A 17,732-nucleotide genomic window follows, 5' to 3' on the forward strand; every position below is an offset into this window, starting at 1 on the left:
ACTCGCCTGCCCCCTTCTGTTCTGTCAGGGTTCTATATGGTGAAATTGACACAAACATGTAGCCTAACTGAGTCTTTTTTTATTATTATTATTATTATTAGTAGTAGTAGTAGTAGTAATTCTGCATGTACAATAAACATGGCTCAAAAATATACATACTGTAAGATATCCATGTAGCCTACTGATCATCAGGTTAAAAAAACAAACAAACAACAAACACACATAAATAAACATATACTAGGGCTTGGATAGTAAATCAGACTGTGTTCTGTTCCAGCCGTGCATAGCATTCTTAGCTTTCATAACTTTTGAATAATAAAGGAAAATAATTGTCAAACCTAATAGAAGTGGGATTCACCTGTAAGTATCTGCATTTATAAAAACTGCATGAGTTTTCCAATGTATGCAGTCCAACTCCAATCCAGGCGGTGGCACTATTGCATTGTGTGCTTGGTCTGCCAACGAAGGAATTTCACAAACATAGGCTACTGGAACTACAGGGGATCGCTTCGTTCGTTCAGCAATGCTACATTTCGCGGAAATAAATACTGTTTGAAACTTAATGTATGCGTAGCACTGTTGCTTGAGGTAGGCTTAAGCTATGTGTAATTCTATATAACTTCGGATCGGATGAGATCGTCTTTGGCGGACTAAGAAGTGACTGAAGACATTCTCTGCTGAAGCACACCCGTTTGGCCTGGCTGTGATTATGAAGGAAGAAGAGGAAAATGGTGATATGATTACACGTCTAGATGAAGAAGAAAAGCGCTTTACTGAAACTGAAACGGACATTGCAGAGTCCAACGTCATGTACAATGAAACGACACAGACAACAATGGCGAGTGATTCGAAGAAAGAAGAGGATGAGCACGAGTATCTGCTGGAGAGCAAGTCCTCAGACAGCAGGGGTGGGAGACAACAGGGTCAGTATTTGGAGGGTTCGCTTCAGCCAGTTACTATTATTTGCGTTCTGTGTGGGTTGGCAAGGTATGACATGACATTTTAGCAGATGCGAAGCAAGACCTAAACCCAATTATCAGTCCACTCATAGTATTGTGTAGGCTATGAAGACGATTTTAAAACGCACAGGCTAGTACTTCACATAGCCTAGTCTTGATTTAAACGAAATAAATGTGTATGCAATGCTTTCCTGCAACATTGACATGCAGTGCATGCTGTTGATTTAAGAGGCAGGGTGCAGTCGAGGCAAAAGCCAAATATCTAACAACCTTCTGTCCCCCCTATATCGGTCATCAGTGATTGCCTACAAATGCCCCACTATTTTAGCCTGATTACCATCGACTTTCAAAGGCTCTGCAAGACTTTAGTCTGACCAACAGCCTGTGCTGCTAACACGGTTTCTCCAAGCGCTGGTTGACCCGCCTCCTTTAAGTGCCTCGATTTGCTACTGGTCGATGTCAGAATGCGGTTTGCCGAGTTTAAACCAATAACAACACTCTTTCCGCTGCCTTGAACACGCCTCTACCCAGAGCCGTAAGAGCTGCTCAACGTTGATTGGTTCTCGACCAAAGGGGGCAGTTCCGCAGATTTCGGGAACTCAGAAATCCTTCCCGGTTAGCAGTTGACCAGACCAAAGCCATCGATATCTCAAAGTTGCGACAGCCGTTGACTTCCATGTTAAAGCCAGATTAGAGCGGTCACGTGGTTAGTGGGTAGACTCAGTAGTTCCAGAGAATGTCTAATAAGGGGAGAACTGCCACTGTCGTTATACTTCCGGTTTTGAAATGGTTGCAGTTCCACGCTGGTTCCATTAGAGGCGCTACATTTGGAGTGCAGAATGCATGGCGGTCTATGGAGCAATACCCCTCAAAATCCGCTTTTCTCAAAATATAATTTTTTGTCAATGAATTTGAATGTTGTTTTCGAAAGGGGATGCAAAGAAATTGCGTATTGCGTGGTGTTTGATTTTTTAGAGTCACTTGTTTGCTTTAAAACGTCTTTTAAAATGTAAATGACGTCATACACTCAAGCTTCATTAGCAGAATGCTAGCGTGGTATGGGCAACAACAACTCAACCTGTAAGAAATCGGAAGGACATAAGTACTCGTTCATTCAACTTTTGACCTATAACCAATGTTGAACTTGCAAAAACTACAATCAAATCTGAGATCTCTCAACGACAATTGGGTGAAAGAGCCAACTTTAGCCGTCTAGCTCCATAGGCTCCCATTCATTCTGCACTCAGGCGACCGCCCCCAGTGGAATTTTGGTGGAACTGCAACCAAAAGTCGTTACAATGGGACTTAATAGCGAGTGGCAAGGCTCTCCGTAGACGGGCTCTGGTAGTTCCCTCGGTCCCTGGTTTACTACGGGATTGACAGCAGCGATCGCATTAATATTTATGGTAAATACTCGATGAAAATTACTATAAACTGCATTTCCACATACATATTACTCAATGAAAATGCATTATTATGCACACGACTATAAGTCATGTAGAAAAGTCTTATTGTAACACCTGAGATATTCATTCATTCTCAATGGAATAGTTCCCGGATGTGCCGCCATTGTTTGTACACGGGAGTCAATGGTAGTGTCGCAACTTTGAGATGTCGATGGCTTTGGACCAGACCAGCGACAGAAACAGCCTGAAGGCGTTACGTCACTGGGAGGGCGTGCCAGGCTACCACTATTTTGCCATTATTGTCTAAACACAAAACACTTTTCTTCATATACCCTGCTGAGTGATTGGCATATAATCATTGCTACGTCATCTAGGCTAAAAGGTGTTGATGGCATGACATTTGGCATACACCGTCTAGTCTACTGCTCAAACATGTGTACCAGAGTCCTCAGTAAACCGACCTGTTCCCTACAGACCCCGTGTCTCTGGCCCAGTTGAAGAGGGTATCAGTGGTGCTGGTGGACTGCTGCAGACCACAAGGACGACGAGGGAAGGAGGAGGAGATGCAGACGCAGACCAACGGAGATGCACAACAACCCGAGACCAGTAAGAGACCAGAAACCACACACACACACACTGACTGTGTTAATTGGGCAGAACTTAGATCAGTGGTTCTCAAACTTTTTCTTTCACTCCCCACTTTGATCATGGGGGCCTTTTCGAGCCCCACCTGTCCCCCATCACTCTAAGAAAGTACAGTATTAGGTCAAGCTTTAAATGGTCAAATTTATTGATGGGTCATTCCATGTCAGTTCAACCAGAGTGCACGCACTTGCGTCTCAAAAAATCTGAAAAAAATACTATGTGTACCTATGTTACCCAGGAGACACTTTGTACATTTTCTTTGTGCTAAGATCAATACTTTCCAAGTTACAGACAGTTTTACGGGGGGGAGGGAGGTGTCATTTTTGTTCTGCCTCTTTTTTTTGTCAAAGTTCACAAGCTCATTGCTCAAGAACTAAAATATCTTGAACTAAATAAGAGGCTCGGATTTTGCAGGATGATGCATAAGTAGGAATAGTATGCAGTAAATTCACCACAAGTAGTCTGGATGATCCTGCATGGTCCTGCATGTAATGGTTTACTATTAGCTGCCTGCGTTCATTTGCCTGGCCACCCATCCCGAGTCAGTAAATTAAGTTTACGTTGCCCGCTGCGAGAAGCGGCAACGCACCTGCAGTTAAATTGTCTGAGCAGTCACAGCCACGCACGTTAAAATTACGATATAAACGGTAGAGGACTGTATCGTACGATAGACATTTTTCTGTCATACAACGATATATACCGTAGTATCGCACAGCACTAGCCACATCTGTTGCAAAGTATCAGGCAATTCAGTGTGGACGCTTTTTATCGTTATGGTTATAGTTATAGTTATCGTTCCTGGTATGAATGCTCTTTAAGTCAGATAAAATCAGTCATTTGCCAAGGTTGCCTAAGCGGAGCCTTTTAAGGGTTAAGGAGCGACACATAAGGTGCTTTCACACTGCACAGCAAGCTGCAAATTTGTCGTCTTTTTTGCGGCTCAGCCCGAGCTTTCACACTGGAGGCGGCATATCGGCAGTTTACGCCGAGAATAGTCCTCCTCTGGGGGTACACTTATTGCCGGCTTTACTGCAGTTTGAATGGCATGGTATCTGTCAATGTGCCGGCTTTTCTGTGAGATTGGCGACGCGAGTTGTGCGACCCACAATGGGGAGATTTAAAATCAGCAAACAGCTGAGCACAACATAACATAGCACAGCTATGGCTAGCCATTCCCATTAACTTCCCGTTACTGTGGTAACGTTAGCTAGATAGCTCGGTTAATAGGTAAAATTAAATGATTTATTACGTGTTCGAAAGTGTGTTTTATTGGCATCACACACAAGCAACGACAATAGAGAAAAGTTTGACTGGAACTAGGTCCATCATCTTGATAGATTCGCAACGAGATGAGCTTTTCTAAAACCTTGCGACTGCGACTAGGTAATGAATGCTTTGCGACGGCTTGCAACTGCAGGCAATGAAGAATTAATTCACACCTCTGCAACAGTTATGTCTCGTTGCAGATCTTTGGTGAGAATTGGATGTTATGTTTATGATGTGCAATGGCTACCGTAGTTTTAATAGGTTGCAATATAATCCCTAACCACTAGATGAGAGAGTTTCACAATGAAATTTTCTCAAGCTTCCACAATATCCCTGTTCTGCCCTCTACCCCCAGCGCCTTGCCAGGGTCGACAGATAGATAGATAACTCCTCTCCAAAAACAAACCACGCAGACGACATGTTCCAATTCAGTCTTTATGAAGTTGTTGAAGGAGGGTAAAACTGAGAAATGAAAGTACAACATTTCAATATAAGAAATTACAGCTAATAGAAAATAGCAAGCTAATGTCAGCGACACCAGAAAGCTAACCTGAACATATAGCCAGGTCTTATGCTAATTCCTTTACAAGTTTGCTTAAATGAACATAGTCTCATAAACATATATTTACACATACCAACGATGCTTTCGAAGGCCAACTTGAAGCTTGAAGACATAAACAAGAAGTGCGGAGCACCACGCTTTCTAATCTAACCAGTGTGAAGACTCTAATGATAACGTCCAAGGCATATGACATCATCAGATACAGACACGCATTTGTAAACACAACCAAGTTACCAATTTACGCCACGAGGTGGCAGAAGTGGACCATTAAATCTTCCTAAAACATGGAATTACAGTCACTGAACACAAAGTTAACACATGAGGCAGAACAATCCCTTTAAAACAGATTGTTGTTTGTATGCAACTTGAACATACTTGGACTAAATAAACCACTGTAAATAATCTGAAGCACTGGTTTGTCTCACTTACTAGCCACAACGCTAACCATTTGAGCTAGCTCATTGACCACTGTTTTCAATGAACGTATCCTGCCTGTCACTCAGCCGAAACGCTAGGTGTGTGACCACGCCTCCTGGGCAAAATCTCAGGAGGCATATTTCACGTGGTGATATGTTTGGTGGAAATGCAGTGTTATCTAACTCCATAACTAATAAATAACTATCAGATATGCTTTGTCTTTATCACTGCAACAGTTCAATAAATCAAAATATGTTAAATAGATGGGTAAATTTTGTCAGTGCATGTGATAATTTCTGTGTTAGACATGCTGTATCTGTTTGTCATTAAATCTGTCATTCTAAGTTTCTGTGGGATCTCCTCTAGGTGTTTCTGAACATCAACATGTAACGCAACAGAAGCTCCATGGAGACAACGATGACCTCAACCTGGAGACAGGAGACAGGCCTCATAGATGCACTCAGTGTGGAAAAGCTTTTTCATACAGAAACCATCTTTCACGCCACATGCTTGTACACACAGGAGAGAAGAGTCATAGATGCACTCAGTGTGGAAAAGTTTTTTCACGCAGATACCGTCTTTCACGCCACATGCTTGTACACACAGGAGAGAAGAGTCATAAATGTATCCAGTGTGGGAAAGGTTTTTCATGTAGACACCATCTTTCACGCCACATGATTGTACACACAAGAGAGAAGAGTCATAATTGTACTCAATGTGGGAAAGGTTTTTCACGCAGATACCGTCTTTCACAGCACATGCGTGTGCACATAGGAGAGAAGAATCTTTCAGGCCACATGCTTGCACACATAGGTGTGAACCCAGTTGGCCGGAGACAGCTGGTGAAAGGAGATACAAATGACGAGGAATATGGTCGTATGATTGGTGAAGATAAAGATGAAGAAAAGCCTTTTGCAGAGCTCCACTGTAGAAGTGAAACAGACGTCTCAGACTCTATCGATGACACGCTACAGATAGTGAAGACTGAAGTGAAGAAAGACGAGGATAAGCACGATTATCTGCTGGAAAGTAAGTCCTCTCAGATCTCCCTTTTAGATGTGAATCCCATGTTTTAACCATGTTTAAGAGAAACAGTATGTTATCCATATCAACCACAGGAAACCGTGTTTGTTGCCACATCTGTTGCAAAGTTTCAGGCCTTTCAGTGTGGACGCTTTTTATCGTTATGGTTATAATTATAGTTATCGTTCCTGGTATGAATGCTCTTTAAGTCAGACGGAATCAGTCATTTGCCAAGGTTGCCTAAGCGGAGTCTTTTAAGGGTTAAGGAGCAGTGATGGGCAGTAATCCGATTACTTTTTTCAAGTAACGAGTAAAGTAAGGGTTTACAATTGCAAAATCAGTAATTAGATTACTGTTACTTTCCTGCAAGCCGGCTGCGTTACTGCGTTACTAAACTGTGATTTTAATTGCTTTGTGAGACTGTGGTGACAATCAGTGTAACGTGCAACACATTGCGAGAGATGTAAACAACAGACGAGACAACAGAGTGAGGGAGAGAACATGACCATGCTGCATTTAATAGCCTACATGAGGGGGTTTTCCTAAACTTTTCCCATAGTTCGGGACTTGGACTTCTTTTGCTTATCTTTACTTCAATTTTATTCTTCTTTCTACTTTCATTTAATTCGATGACTTGTGCTTTCCCCTAGCTTTCACCCTGGACTGATGCTTCAACTCAAATGTCTTTTCAAATTCAAAATTGAGGTCGTTGACGTTCAAACTTGTTTTCGGTGGACAGGGTTAAGTTTGTACCGTCGGAGTCTTTGCGAGACAATGAGTAAAATGTCCGTAAATAATAGGTAGAGCCAGTGTCATCTATGTTCGCTGTACTCGCTTTCAGACATAACCCCTGCAGTAGCCTTCGGTTAATTATAATTATAATGAGTGAGGGGTGGGCAGAATGCGGCTGCTGTCTCCGGGCTTACTGTTTTTGTTTTACCACCGACAGCGCGCCTGTTCCGAATGTTGTTGCAACAATGCAGCATGTATTCTGTTATATCCGCAGCATCGATGAAAGACTGGAGTGTGACATGCAGGTTAACTGCTCAGCAGTGATGCTCTTTGCTCATTTCACATGATCTGAACGAATTCACGTTCTTTATTTACAAATGTGTTGCATGCAGTTCATAGTTCACAGATCTCGTCTAATGCAACACTGCATTTGATTCTATTTTATAGGATGGAATATGCAGAAAGAATGGAATTAGGCTGAAAGGTTAATTGCTTTATTAGGGTGGTCCTTATATGGGGTAAAAAAAAAATTGGGGAAATGTTCAACTCTCACCCCCTAAATGTGTTCGTATATCAATAAAAACACACGGTGCAAAATTTTAAACCATTCCTACAATATCTAGAGGTTGCTCAAGGCCTTTGAATATTTCAATCAGAAAACTTGGTTATATCCATCATAGCAGCCAGCTCAGGGCTAACAATGCTCTTTCAGGCTGTTTTTGTAGTTTTGAAAGTAGAAGGTCCATCCTGCAGATTGTTCACAGCATATTTCACATCACTCATCAGTAATCAGTACTATCTTCAGAAGCAGTTAATGTTAGTATTTAATTCATCAATTGCTCCTCTCGTTGTGCTTGTTGTAGCCTGTTGTGTTCTACATTTTTCTTTTGCATTAAGTGCAAACTATGCAAGTATCAACTATGCCCATACACCCACAATGTCCTTTTTCTCTCTGGTCTCTGGTTTCTTCTGGATTCTTCTTTCTCCCTAACTCTGCGGAGCAGTGAGGGACTAGGTGGCACTTCAGCCGTGGATGGGAGAGCTGTGCTCAACCACTGCCACTGCCCCCGCCCAGTTTTTTGCTACTGTCGGGGATCGAACCGGCAACCCTCCGGTTACAAGCCCGAAACCCTAACCATTAGGCTGCCGTTGCCCCTAATGTTGCCTGTTAAGAATGAGTGCATCTCAATGTGCAATATCAAACAGGTCTCCTAACTCGTCTATGAAGGCCTCTACATTGGACTGCTGAGTCTTGTTTTTTTGCTACTTTTCCTGTTTTTCTCTTGCCACTTCAGTTTCTGCCATTTGTCATATTTGTCAAGTGTTTCCAGTTGCTTTATGGCATATCCCATAATACGCAAATGTGTTAAACTTTAAAGGTCTTGAGCAACCTCTAAATATTGATTAATTTTGATAAAATGTTGCCCATTTGTTTTTTTTATATATTGAGAGCATGACATTTTAAAAGTTGAAAAATAAGGACCACCCTATGCTTTATGCATATTCAGGTTGCGGAGCCTAGCTTGTGTGTTTTTGAAAAGTAACTAAGTAAAGTAATTTGTAAAGTAACTATTTCCTTTTGGAAAAAAGTAATCAGTAAAGTAACGGGATTACTTTCTCGGATAAGTAATCAGTAAACATTTTCTGGTTTCTAATTAAATCTATTTCATCTTTAGCTCAATGGTATTGTTGTTTTTTACTTGCAAGATGAATTATAGTCATTTAAGTATCTACATTTCCGATTCATCAATCTACCCTAGTTTTGAATATAAGTTTATTTTAAGGAAATGCCATAAATCAAAACTTTTTTAATACAGTGATCATTTAGACTGTCAAACATTGTCAAAAAATATAATTGTTGGATATTTTTGTAATTTGTACCTAATTTATTGGCAAAAATATTTATGTGATGGTGATGACACTGCAGCCCTGGTAATGACAGTTTGATGTGATAATGACAAATCACTGATAGTAAACTAATACAGTGATCATCTAGACTGTCCAACATTGTCAAAAATACATAATAGTTTGATATTTTGTAATTTATACATCATTTATTGCCAAAAATGTGTATTGTGATGGTAATGACACTGCAGTTCTGGTAATGACATTTTGCGGCGGTGATGACAAAGCACTGATGAAATGTGCTGGTAATGACATTTTTGTCAAAAAATAGCTTTACAAAGCAAAGATGACTAAGCAAGTGAAGCTAGCTTTCTGTGTGTAATGTACACAATTTAACTATTAAAGTGACAGAAAATAATCAAACAATGTACAATACATGCACCATTGAGATCAATATGTTTTGTCCCTACCCTTGCAATTTCAGTGATTCAGTGTTTTTAGTGCCAGCTGTGGTTAGTCTATACAAAACAAAACACATTTCTCAATAGATCCCAATGGTGCATTTTGCCCAAGAAAGATTTGCATAAGACAAGTGTAGCACCCTTCAGCTCTTTTTAAGACGACTCAAATTGGTGTTTTGTGAGTCAGCTCGCTCCCCACCTGGCATGTCTCTGCGCCCCAGAGTTTTAGAACCGCTAATTAAGCGTTATCGCACGAGTGGGAGTGGTGTTGGCCTTTTATGCAACAGTTCCATTGCCAACACAAAAAGATACCAGAGTGCATTTTTAGGACGGCTAATTTATTATTTGCCATTGTTTGTTTTTAGCCCAGTTCCTCCTCTATGCGAAGTAGGCCTAGCTCAGAAAGCGTGTGGTTGCTATGCAACTGTTAAATCAAAGAACATGGAATGCTGTCTCTGGTTAAATCAAAGCGAAGAATCAACCGTCTCTGGATACATTGGCGGAGTGATTATTAGCTATGAAGAGTCACCAGTGGTGATATTGCTTAATATCACCACTGACAGAACGCGTCTCGTCCAATCAGATAGGCCTATTGCTAAATCGTTCGACCGGACCTAACTGTTGTATAACTTTGATTAGTTTACCGTAGGAACTGTGGTAACTTGCTCACTCATGTTGTGTTTCTTCCTCCTCTGCCACGTCAGCATTCCAAAGAAAACAGTGCACTACAATAAACAGCTCCTTAACCGACCTGTTCCCTACAGACCCCGTGTCTCTGGCCCAGATGAAGAGGGTATCAGTGGTGCTGGTGGACTGCTGCAGACCACAAGGACGACGAGTGAAGGAGGAGGAGATGCAGATACAGACCAACGGAGATGCAGAACAACCCGAGACCAGTAAGAGACCAGAAACCACACACACACACACACACACACACACACACACACACACACACACACACACACACACACACACACACACACTGACTGTGTTAATTGGGCAGAACTTAGATCAGTGGTTCTCAAACTTTTTCTTTCATTCCCCACTTTGATCAAGGTGGCATTTTCGTGCCGTCCAGCCGAGATGTAGAACAACCCGAGACGAGTAAGAGACCAGAAGCCATGAATGATGTGGAAAATGACGAGTTTGGTCCGAGTGTGATGGTGAAAGAGGAGAAATATGGTCATAAGATTCCATGTCAAGATGAAGAAGAAAAGCCGTTTGCAGAGCTTCACTGTAAAACTGAAACAGACGTCACAGAGTCCAACGTCACCTGCAATGAAACACATACTAAACAGGAGAATAAAGAGAAGAAAGAAGAGGATGTAACAGATTATCAACTGGGAAGTAAGTCCTTTCTGGTACCCCTATCTCACAAATCTTAAAAGTAATGTATTCAGAGATTTGTGGTGCGCTATTTTCTGACTGCGTGTGTCGTGTGTGTGTGTGGGTGAGTGTGTGTTTTGAGTTTTATTATGTGTGTATTTTGTATGCAGAGGATCTAGGCCTGTCACGATAACAAATTTTGCTGGACGATAAATTGTCCCAGAAATTATTGCGATAAACTATAATATTGCCGTTCTGAAAACCATTTTTATCTAATACTGTATAATGATAAAGGCATAATAATGCAGGTACACCTTTTCAAAGACCAATAACTTGTATTTCTAAACAATATGGAACTGGAATGGGAAGATATGTTTTAAATATCCACAATAAATGAACAAAACAACCAAAAACAATCAATACAATGGACTCTCAGTCTCTACTAAGTGTTGCGTCTGTTCCATGAGGTGGGATTTGAGGGCCAGTTCACAAATTGAAACGTGACATGCAACAGGGGGCTTAGAGTGACAGTTGCTAAGCCTTATGCACAGAGCTAAATGTCATCATAGCTGATAAATTATGCAGTCAGCTAAACATTTGAAACTTGTCCAAAACGGCATGAACCCAGCATCTGCACGTCACATAAAACACAAATTGAAGCAATAAGTTGGTCATCGGATAATCCTACTGCAAAGCCTTTTCATAGGCATGCTACGTTTATGACATATATCGTTGATTACGAACACATTTCATCACAGCTGACAATTAGCTTACGACATTTTAAACAGAGCTGACGGCTGTTTTGGCTGATTCTTGAGCTCTCGGAGTGCAGAATTGCGCGTCTTTTTCAGATGGTGAACAAACGTAGCTTGGCTATAAGCATGATTTTCTGAACTGAGCATTATCACTAATTTTACCCCCATACCTGTCGACGACTGAAAATAAAATGTGATAACTAAGCTACAACAGAAAGCCTCTTGAGTGTGCTTAGGCTAATCGCCATAGCCTCGTCTAGCCTGTTGATGAATGAATGTAAGAAAGTAAAGTTGTCCGTCATGTTATTGAAAGATACATGTGGCTGACAAGTGACTGACAGGAGGGTTCACTCCTCGTTAGGTTGCGCTAAAGAACCGAGGGGGGTCACCGATGCACCGGGGTGGTTATCCTCTCTTTGGTAGAGAGAGAGACGAGAAAAACAATCAAGCATGAAAATGGAAATCATCGCGGCCGCAAAAGTTATCAAGCTCTTTTTTTTTATCATGCGATTAATTGATTTATTGAATATCGCGACAGGCCTAAGAGGATCCTGGAACCGTTAAATAACTGGCCTTTAAAGATAAAAATCTGCCTGCCTCTATGAATTTAAAAACAAGAGAATGCATGCACATCTCAGTAGTACAGGTGCTGGACCAAAAAGAAGTGAAAAGAAATGATAAAAGTCAGCACACTTATATAATCTCGCGTTTATTTAGCACAACATTTCGGACCAAGGTCCTTCATCAAGGTGCAACACAGAATAAGTGCAGGGGGAGGTGTATGTGGGAGGGGGTGTGTCACTCAATTAGTAAATTATAATATATAAATACAGACGATGCAACAAGGGACATCTTGACCCAAAACTATCAACAATCAAGAGTCACCATATCAACAATGACAGTATATATATATTTCAATATTATTACTGGACAAAAAATCCAACACATGGACTGTATTAGGTTAATAGTCGAGAAGAAACAAGAGCTCTTAAAGTCTTTGATCATAAAAATACAAATACATATGAAACCAGAGAAATCAAAGAACAACAGACCTCTAGCATAACCTATAGGAATGGTTTGATGTCAAATTCTTCTTTAAGACCCGCTGGAGACATAGTATTCAGCATATGTGAATCTTCAAAGCGAAATCAGTCGCTCTGCGCACAACGTTATTTTGAGAAAATCCACAATAAACAAACATCCGGGTTAAAATATTGAAATTTTTTATGAACGTTTTCGCCTAATTTGAGAGTATATACAGTCTACGGTTTCATATCGTGAACTAATTTCACGGAAAAACATACGTCTTGACTGTTAAACCCAGCGAAGATTCAACACATTTGCGGTCATTCCCGTTGTCCACGCTGCTTAAAAAGTTGATTTTCTCCTCTTCTGGTATCGTGACAGGAGAACCATGTCAACTTTGGATGCGGTTATCTTAACGATAGTTTGTGTAATACCCTCGATATTCAGTACATATCGTTGGAAAGCTTAGTTTATGGTCGTTCACATGAGCACAATAACTTAATTTTGTACATTTTACTGAAATACGGATTTCAATGTTGGACTTCCTGCTTTCAATGATGTAAAAATCATAATTTTACATGATTGAAAGCAGGAAGTCTTATTCATGGGTTTCATTGAAACCTGTATTTCTACCATGTCAAGGCAAACTGAGGGAATGATGCATGACCATTCAAAAACATGACTGTTTTTCTAAAGATAGAAAGCTTAATGCTAATCGATGAAGTTTCCCTTTAAAGGAGCCTGATGTCAGTGAGTTGTGAATGAGTGGCTAGCGACAGTCTACGAATCGTTTTCATCTATGGAGTAAATGAGCGATGGTGTATGAATCATTTTCATATCTATGGAGTAAATGTTCAGCGCAGATAAACGGCTAGAAGCTGGGATAAAGCTATAGCAACCAAATTAGAGTTTGTGTTTAGTTTCAACTTTTGGTAACTGAATTAAGATGCAACTCCTCGGACTGTATCTTGTAGTGTTTGAACCACACATAGACTATTTTGTGGCGCTGTGCCACGGATTCAACACCGGCTGCCACATATTGCGCTTCATTATTTATTTTATTTTTTTTTTACGCTGCTCGGGTAAAAGCGTACATTTGTTTCGCATGCAGGTGGGGGCAGTCACTCCGGGCCCACGGGTGCAGGGGGCCCACCTTTGGCCAAATCTATCTTGCCGAATTGTTTTATTTAACAATGCTTATTTTTACTGATTGCTGGATGATACTAAAGATGCCGCTGGTCCGTAGAGTGCCCCCACAATGGGACCCCGTCTGTCATGCCCTTGTAAACTGCATATTAAATAGCCTGCAACAGGCATTTTCCCTCTCACGCTACACTGTCGCGTTTTAAAAGCGAAACTGATGCACGACCGGTCTGGGTTTTCTGAAGTAGGCTAGCCTAGGCTACAGGCTGCATTTAGCGTATTACAGAAAATCAAGTGACTTAAGAAGATCTATATACCTATTTAGAGTCAGGAGCATACGCTTACGATAGCCTGGAAGCCTCTACTCTATATCCGCACACGGAACATGTCAGTGTTGCAAACACACAAAATAGGTACAACTTCAATAGAGACAAGAAGGTAGGCTAGGTTAGCAGGAGATTACCTAAGCCTACCTGTAACTCCTCAAATTATGCCCAGGGTATTTTATTTAGGTTGCATACATGTTGGCTACGTGTGTTTTATTGACATGGGTTTAATTTGGCACAGCATACCATCAAAAGCAGAAGATTTTTGGTTTGTTTTGGGGTCTAATTTACTCTTAGACTGTTTGATTATATTGCTAAATGTTTGGACTGATGGCCACTGTAATAAGGGGGTATTTGATGGTTCACTAATTATGTTTCAACATGTTGAAACACTGTCGGGATTTGCACCCGCTGTTTACGCACAAGGCAGTCGTTCATTGTGCGCTGTGTTGGTTATTATCCCATTATATATCCCATGGTGCTTTTTCCAGTTAGCCTATTAGCCTGTTTGATGCTCATTGAGCTCAATGCAAATCAAACAGGCTAATAGGCTAACTGGAAAAAGCACCGTGCCCATCTCTAGTTGTGGTGAAGAGTATATGATGATGTGGGGCTATTTTAATTCCAAAGGCTAAAGGAACTTAATCAGGATGCACAATATCCTGGATCCATGAAATAGCTGGCCTTTAAAAATAAAAACATATAAAAAATCCTCCTGCTCCTATGGGAATTTAACATAGGGGTCAAATACTAATGCCCCCTGTATTTAAGGAAGAACATTTATCTATTTACGATACATTCTTCAATCACAAAGAAAATTAGTGTCTGATTGAGCGGTTTGATTTTTACTCTTTTTAAAAAAAAATAAAATAATAATAATTAAGGCATTACAATCAATTCTCATTGATCCTCTTTTTAGTCAACTTTAGCATGGTATATCAAATACTGAACCCACTGTATAATCATATATTCTAATCCTCTGGTGTTTCAGGGTCGGCTATTGAATGTTATTTAATAAAATGCCACTAGTCTGGCAATCACCAGACCAAGCTCAATCTATTCAAATTGAACATTAGTCTGGGGAGTCTATGCTGTATTTTTGCTGCACAAGAGGCATGATCATTGGGCATAGTTCAAATGACTCTGTTTGAAGGACTATCCAAATCCGCACAATCAGAATAATGATTCGGGTTCGCCTGGTGGATAAGCTAGTTTGTGATTGGTTCCAGCAAACGAGGACAGGAAGAGGAGAGAAAAATGTGCAGGTTTCCAGTCTGAGCTGCAGTGCGAAATCCAATCGGCGGCAGATCGGGCTGGGCTTACCCAGTCTAGCCCCCTCCCCCGCATCAAAATAAAATAACAGGGGTAAAACATTGTTACAGCCCCAGTGTATGCAAATAACTTATTAAACAAGTAAATGCATAGCAAAACGTCTTTCCTCAGCAGATAATATGAACGCAGACAGAATCCTGTAAGATTGTTGCTGCACGTTTTTTTTTTTTTTTTTTTTTTTTTTAAATGGCCCAAAACTGAAGCCTTTAAAATATTTGTATTCAATTCTAATGTTGTCATCTTTCTCCTTGCCCTTGATTTTTTTACAGAACACCCACACGTAATGCAACGGAATATCGATGAACGGAATGATGAACTCAATGTGCAACTCAAAGGAAGACTGCACCACTGCATGGTCTGCAGGAAGAGATTCACGACCTTGACAGAACTCGAGCAACACCAACAAATGCACTTTGTTAGCATGAATGAAAAGGCAGATAAGCTTAAAAACTCTTTTCAGTGTCCCCAGTGTGGAAAAGTGCTTAAAGGTTCATCAAATCTCCGACTGCACATGTTCATACATACTGGAGAGAAGCCTCATAAATGTGTCCTGTGTGGAAAAGGTTTTACACAAATGTCAAAACTTCAACTCCACATGGTTAAACACACCGGAGAGCGCCATAAATGTGACCAGTGTGAAAGCGCTTATGCACAAATATCAAATCTTCGACGCCACATGTTTAAACACACTAGAAATCAGCCTCATAAATGTGTCAAGTGTGGACAGTTATTTTCGCTCATTTCAAATCTTGAATCCCACATGCTGATCCACACAAAAGAGGAGCCTCACAAATGTGCCCAGTGTGGAGAAGCTTTTAGAACGTTCGCTCAGCTCCAGTGCCACGCGGTGGTGCACATTCTTGCGGAGACGGACTTAAGCGCCGCCGGCTGTGCTGAAACTGACCCAGTGGGCCCTCGACCGCTGGTGCAAGGAGATACAAATGACAAGGAATATGATCATATGATTGGTGAACATGAAGAAGGGCCTTTTGCAGAGCTTCACTGTAGAACAGACGTCTCAGACTCTATCGATGACACGTTACAGACGACAGTGAAGACTGACTTGGCAGGTCCTTGGTCCGGTGAGAGCATGGATCTACCATTTAGCGCCGCCGGCTGGGCTGAAACCAACCCAGTTGGCCCGAGACCGCTGGTGAAAGAAGGAGATACAAATGACGAGGAATATGGACGTATGATTAGTGAAGATAAAGATGAAGAAAAGCCTTTTGCAGAGTTTCACTGTATAACTGAAACAGAAGTCACAGACTCTATCGATGACACGCTACAGATAGTGAAGATTAAAGTGAAGAAAGAGGATGAGCAAGATTATCTGCTGGAAAGTAAGTCCCCTCAGATCCCCCTTTTAGATGTGAATCCCATGTTTTAATCGTGTTAAAGAGAAACAGTATGTTATCCATATCAACCACAGGAAAACGTGTTTGTTGCCACATCTGTTGCAAAGTTTCAGGCCGTTCAGTGTGAATGCTTTTTATCGTTATTGTTATAGTTATAGTTATCGTTCCTGGTATGAATGCTCTTTAAGTCAGATAAGTCATTTGCCAAGGTTGCCTAAGCGGAGTCTTTTAAGGGTTAAGGAGTGACACACAAGGTGCTTTCACACTGCACAGCATGTTGTCTTTTTTGCGGCTCAGCCCGAGCTTTCACACTGGAGGCGGCATATCGGCAGCGTGTTTACGCCGAGAATAGTCCTCCTCTGGGGGTACACTTATTGCCTGCTCTACTGCAATTTGAATGGTATGGTATCCGTCAATGTGCCGGCTTTTCTGTGAGATTGGCGACGCGAGTTGTGCGACCCACAGTGGGGAGATTTAAAATCAGCAAACAGCTGAGCACAGCATAACATAGACAGCTATGGCTAGCCATTCCCATGAACTTCCCGTTACTGTGGTAACGTTAGCTAGCTAGCTCGATTAACAGGCAACATTAAATAGTTTATCACGTGTCCGACCGAAAGTATGGTTTTTTTGGCATCACACACAAGCAACGCCAATAGAGGAAGGTTTTTGCTTTGACGGGAACTAGGGCAGAGACACTTATATATGAGGGGACACTGCACTGGAAAAATCGCCCATTGAAATGCATGGGCTAACTTCGTAACGCAAAGATGGCGGGTGTTTACACCGGTTAGCACATGTCCCGCCTCTTTCAGTGCCGTTGCTCCAATCACTTTGCCGATCCTTGGCGGTCACGCATGCGCAGTCCAAGATTACCAGTAAGAAGAAGGCTTTTTAAGCGTTAATTTGATACAAAAGCATAAAACCTTTTCAGCAATTTTAGTCTGATTTTCATCGTGATTACAAACATGTGATTTTTATGTCCCTTACACCTCTGACCATGGACATCCAGCTCTCTCCCCATTCGTTTAGATAGGGCCTGGTCTTGTTACGGTCAAACTCGCTGCCCGACCCCATGGCCAATATGGCTGCCGAGTGACGTGACTTGCTTTAAAAAGACTTTGACTAGGGCCATCATCTTGGTAGATTCGCA

General features: G+C 41.3%; 1 protein-coding gene across 1 annotated transcript in view; it reads left to right on the forward strand.

The window, feature by feature from the left end:
* The first annotated feature begins 506 nt into the window (after window positions 1-506).
* LOC134076256 (uncharacterized) overlaps window positions 507-17,732 on the forward strand; it is a 60,369-nt gene continuing 43,143 nt past the window's right edge. Inside the window, exons 1-4 of the mRNA XM_062531257.1 lie at window positions 507-923; window positions 2,840-2,971; window positions 5,622-6,284; window positions 10,081-10,212. Coding sequence (XP_062387241.1) covers window positions 710-923; window positions 2,840-2,971; window positions 5,622-6,284; window positions 10,081-10,212 — 1,141 coding nt within the window. The 5' untranslated portion in view covers window positions 507-709. The remainder of the gene's footprint in view (window positions 924-2,839; window positions 2,972-5,621; window positions 6,285-10,080; window positions 10,213-17,732) is intronic.

This window comes from Sardina pilchardus, chromosome 1 (genome assembly GCF_963854185.1).
Source record: "Sardina pilchardus chromosome 1, fSarPil1.1, whole genome shotgun sequence".
In the NCBI taxonomy this organism is placed as follows: Eukaryota; Metazoa; Chordata; class Actinopteri; order Clupeiformes; family Clupeidae; genus Sardina; species Sardina pilchardus.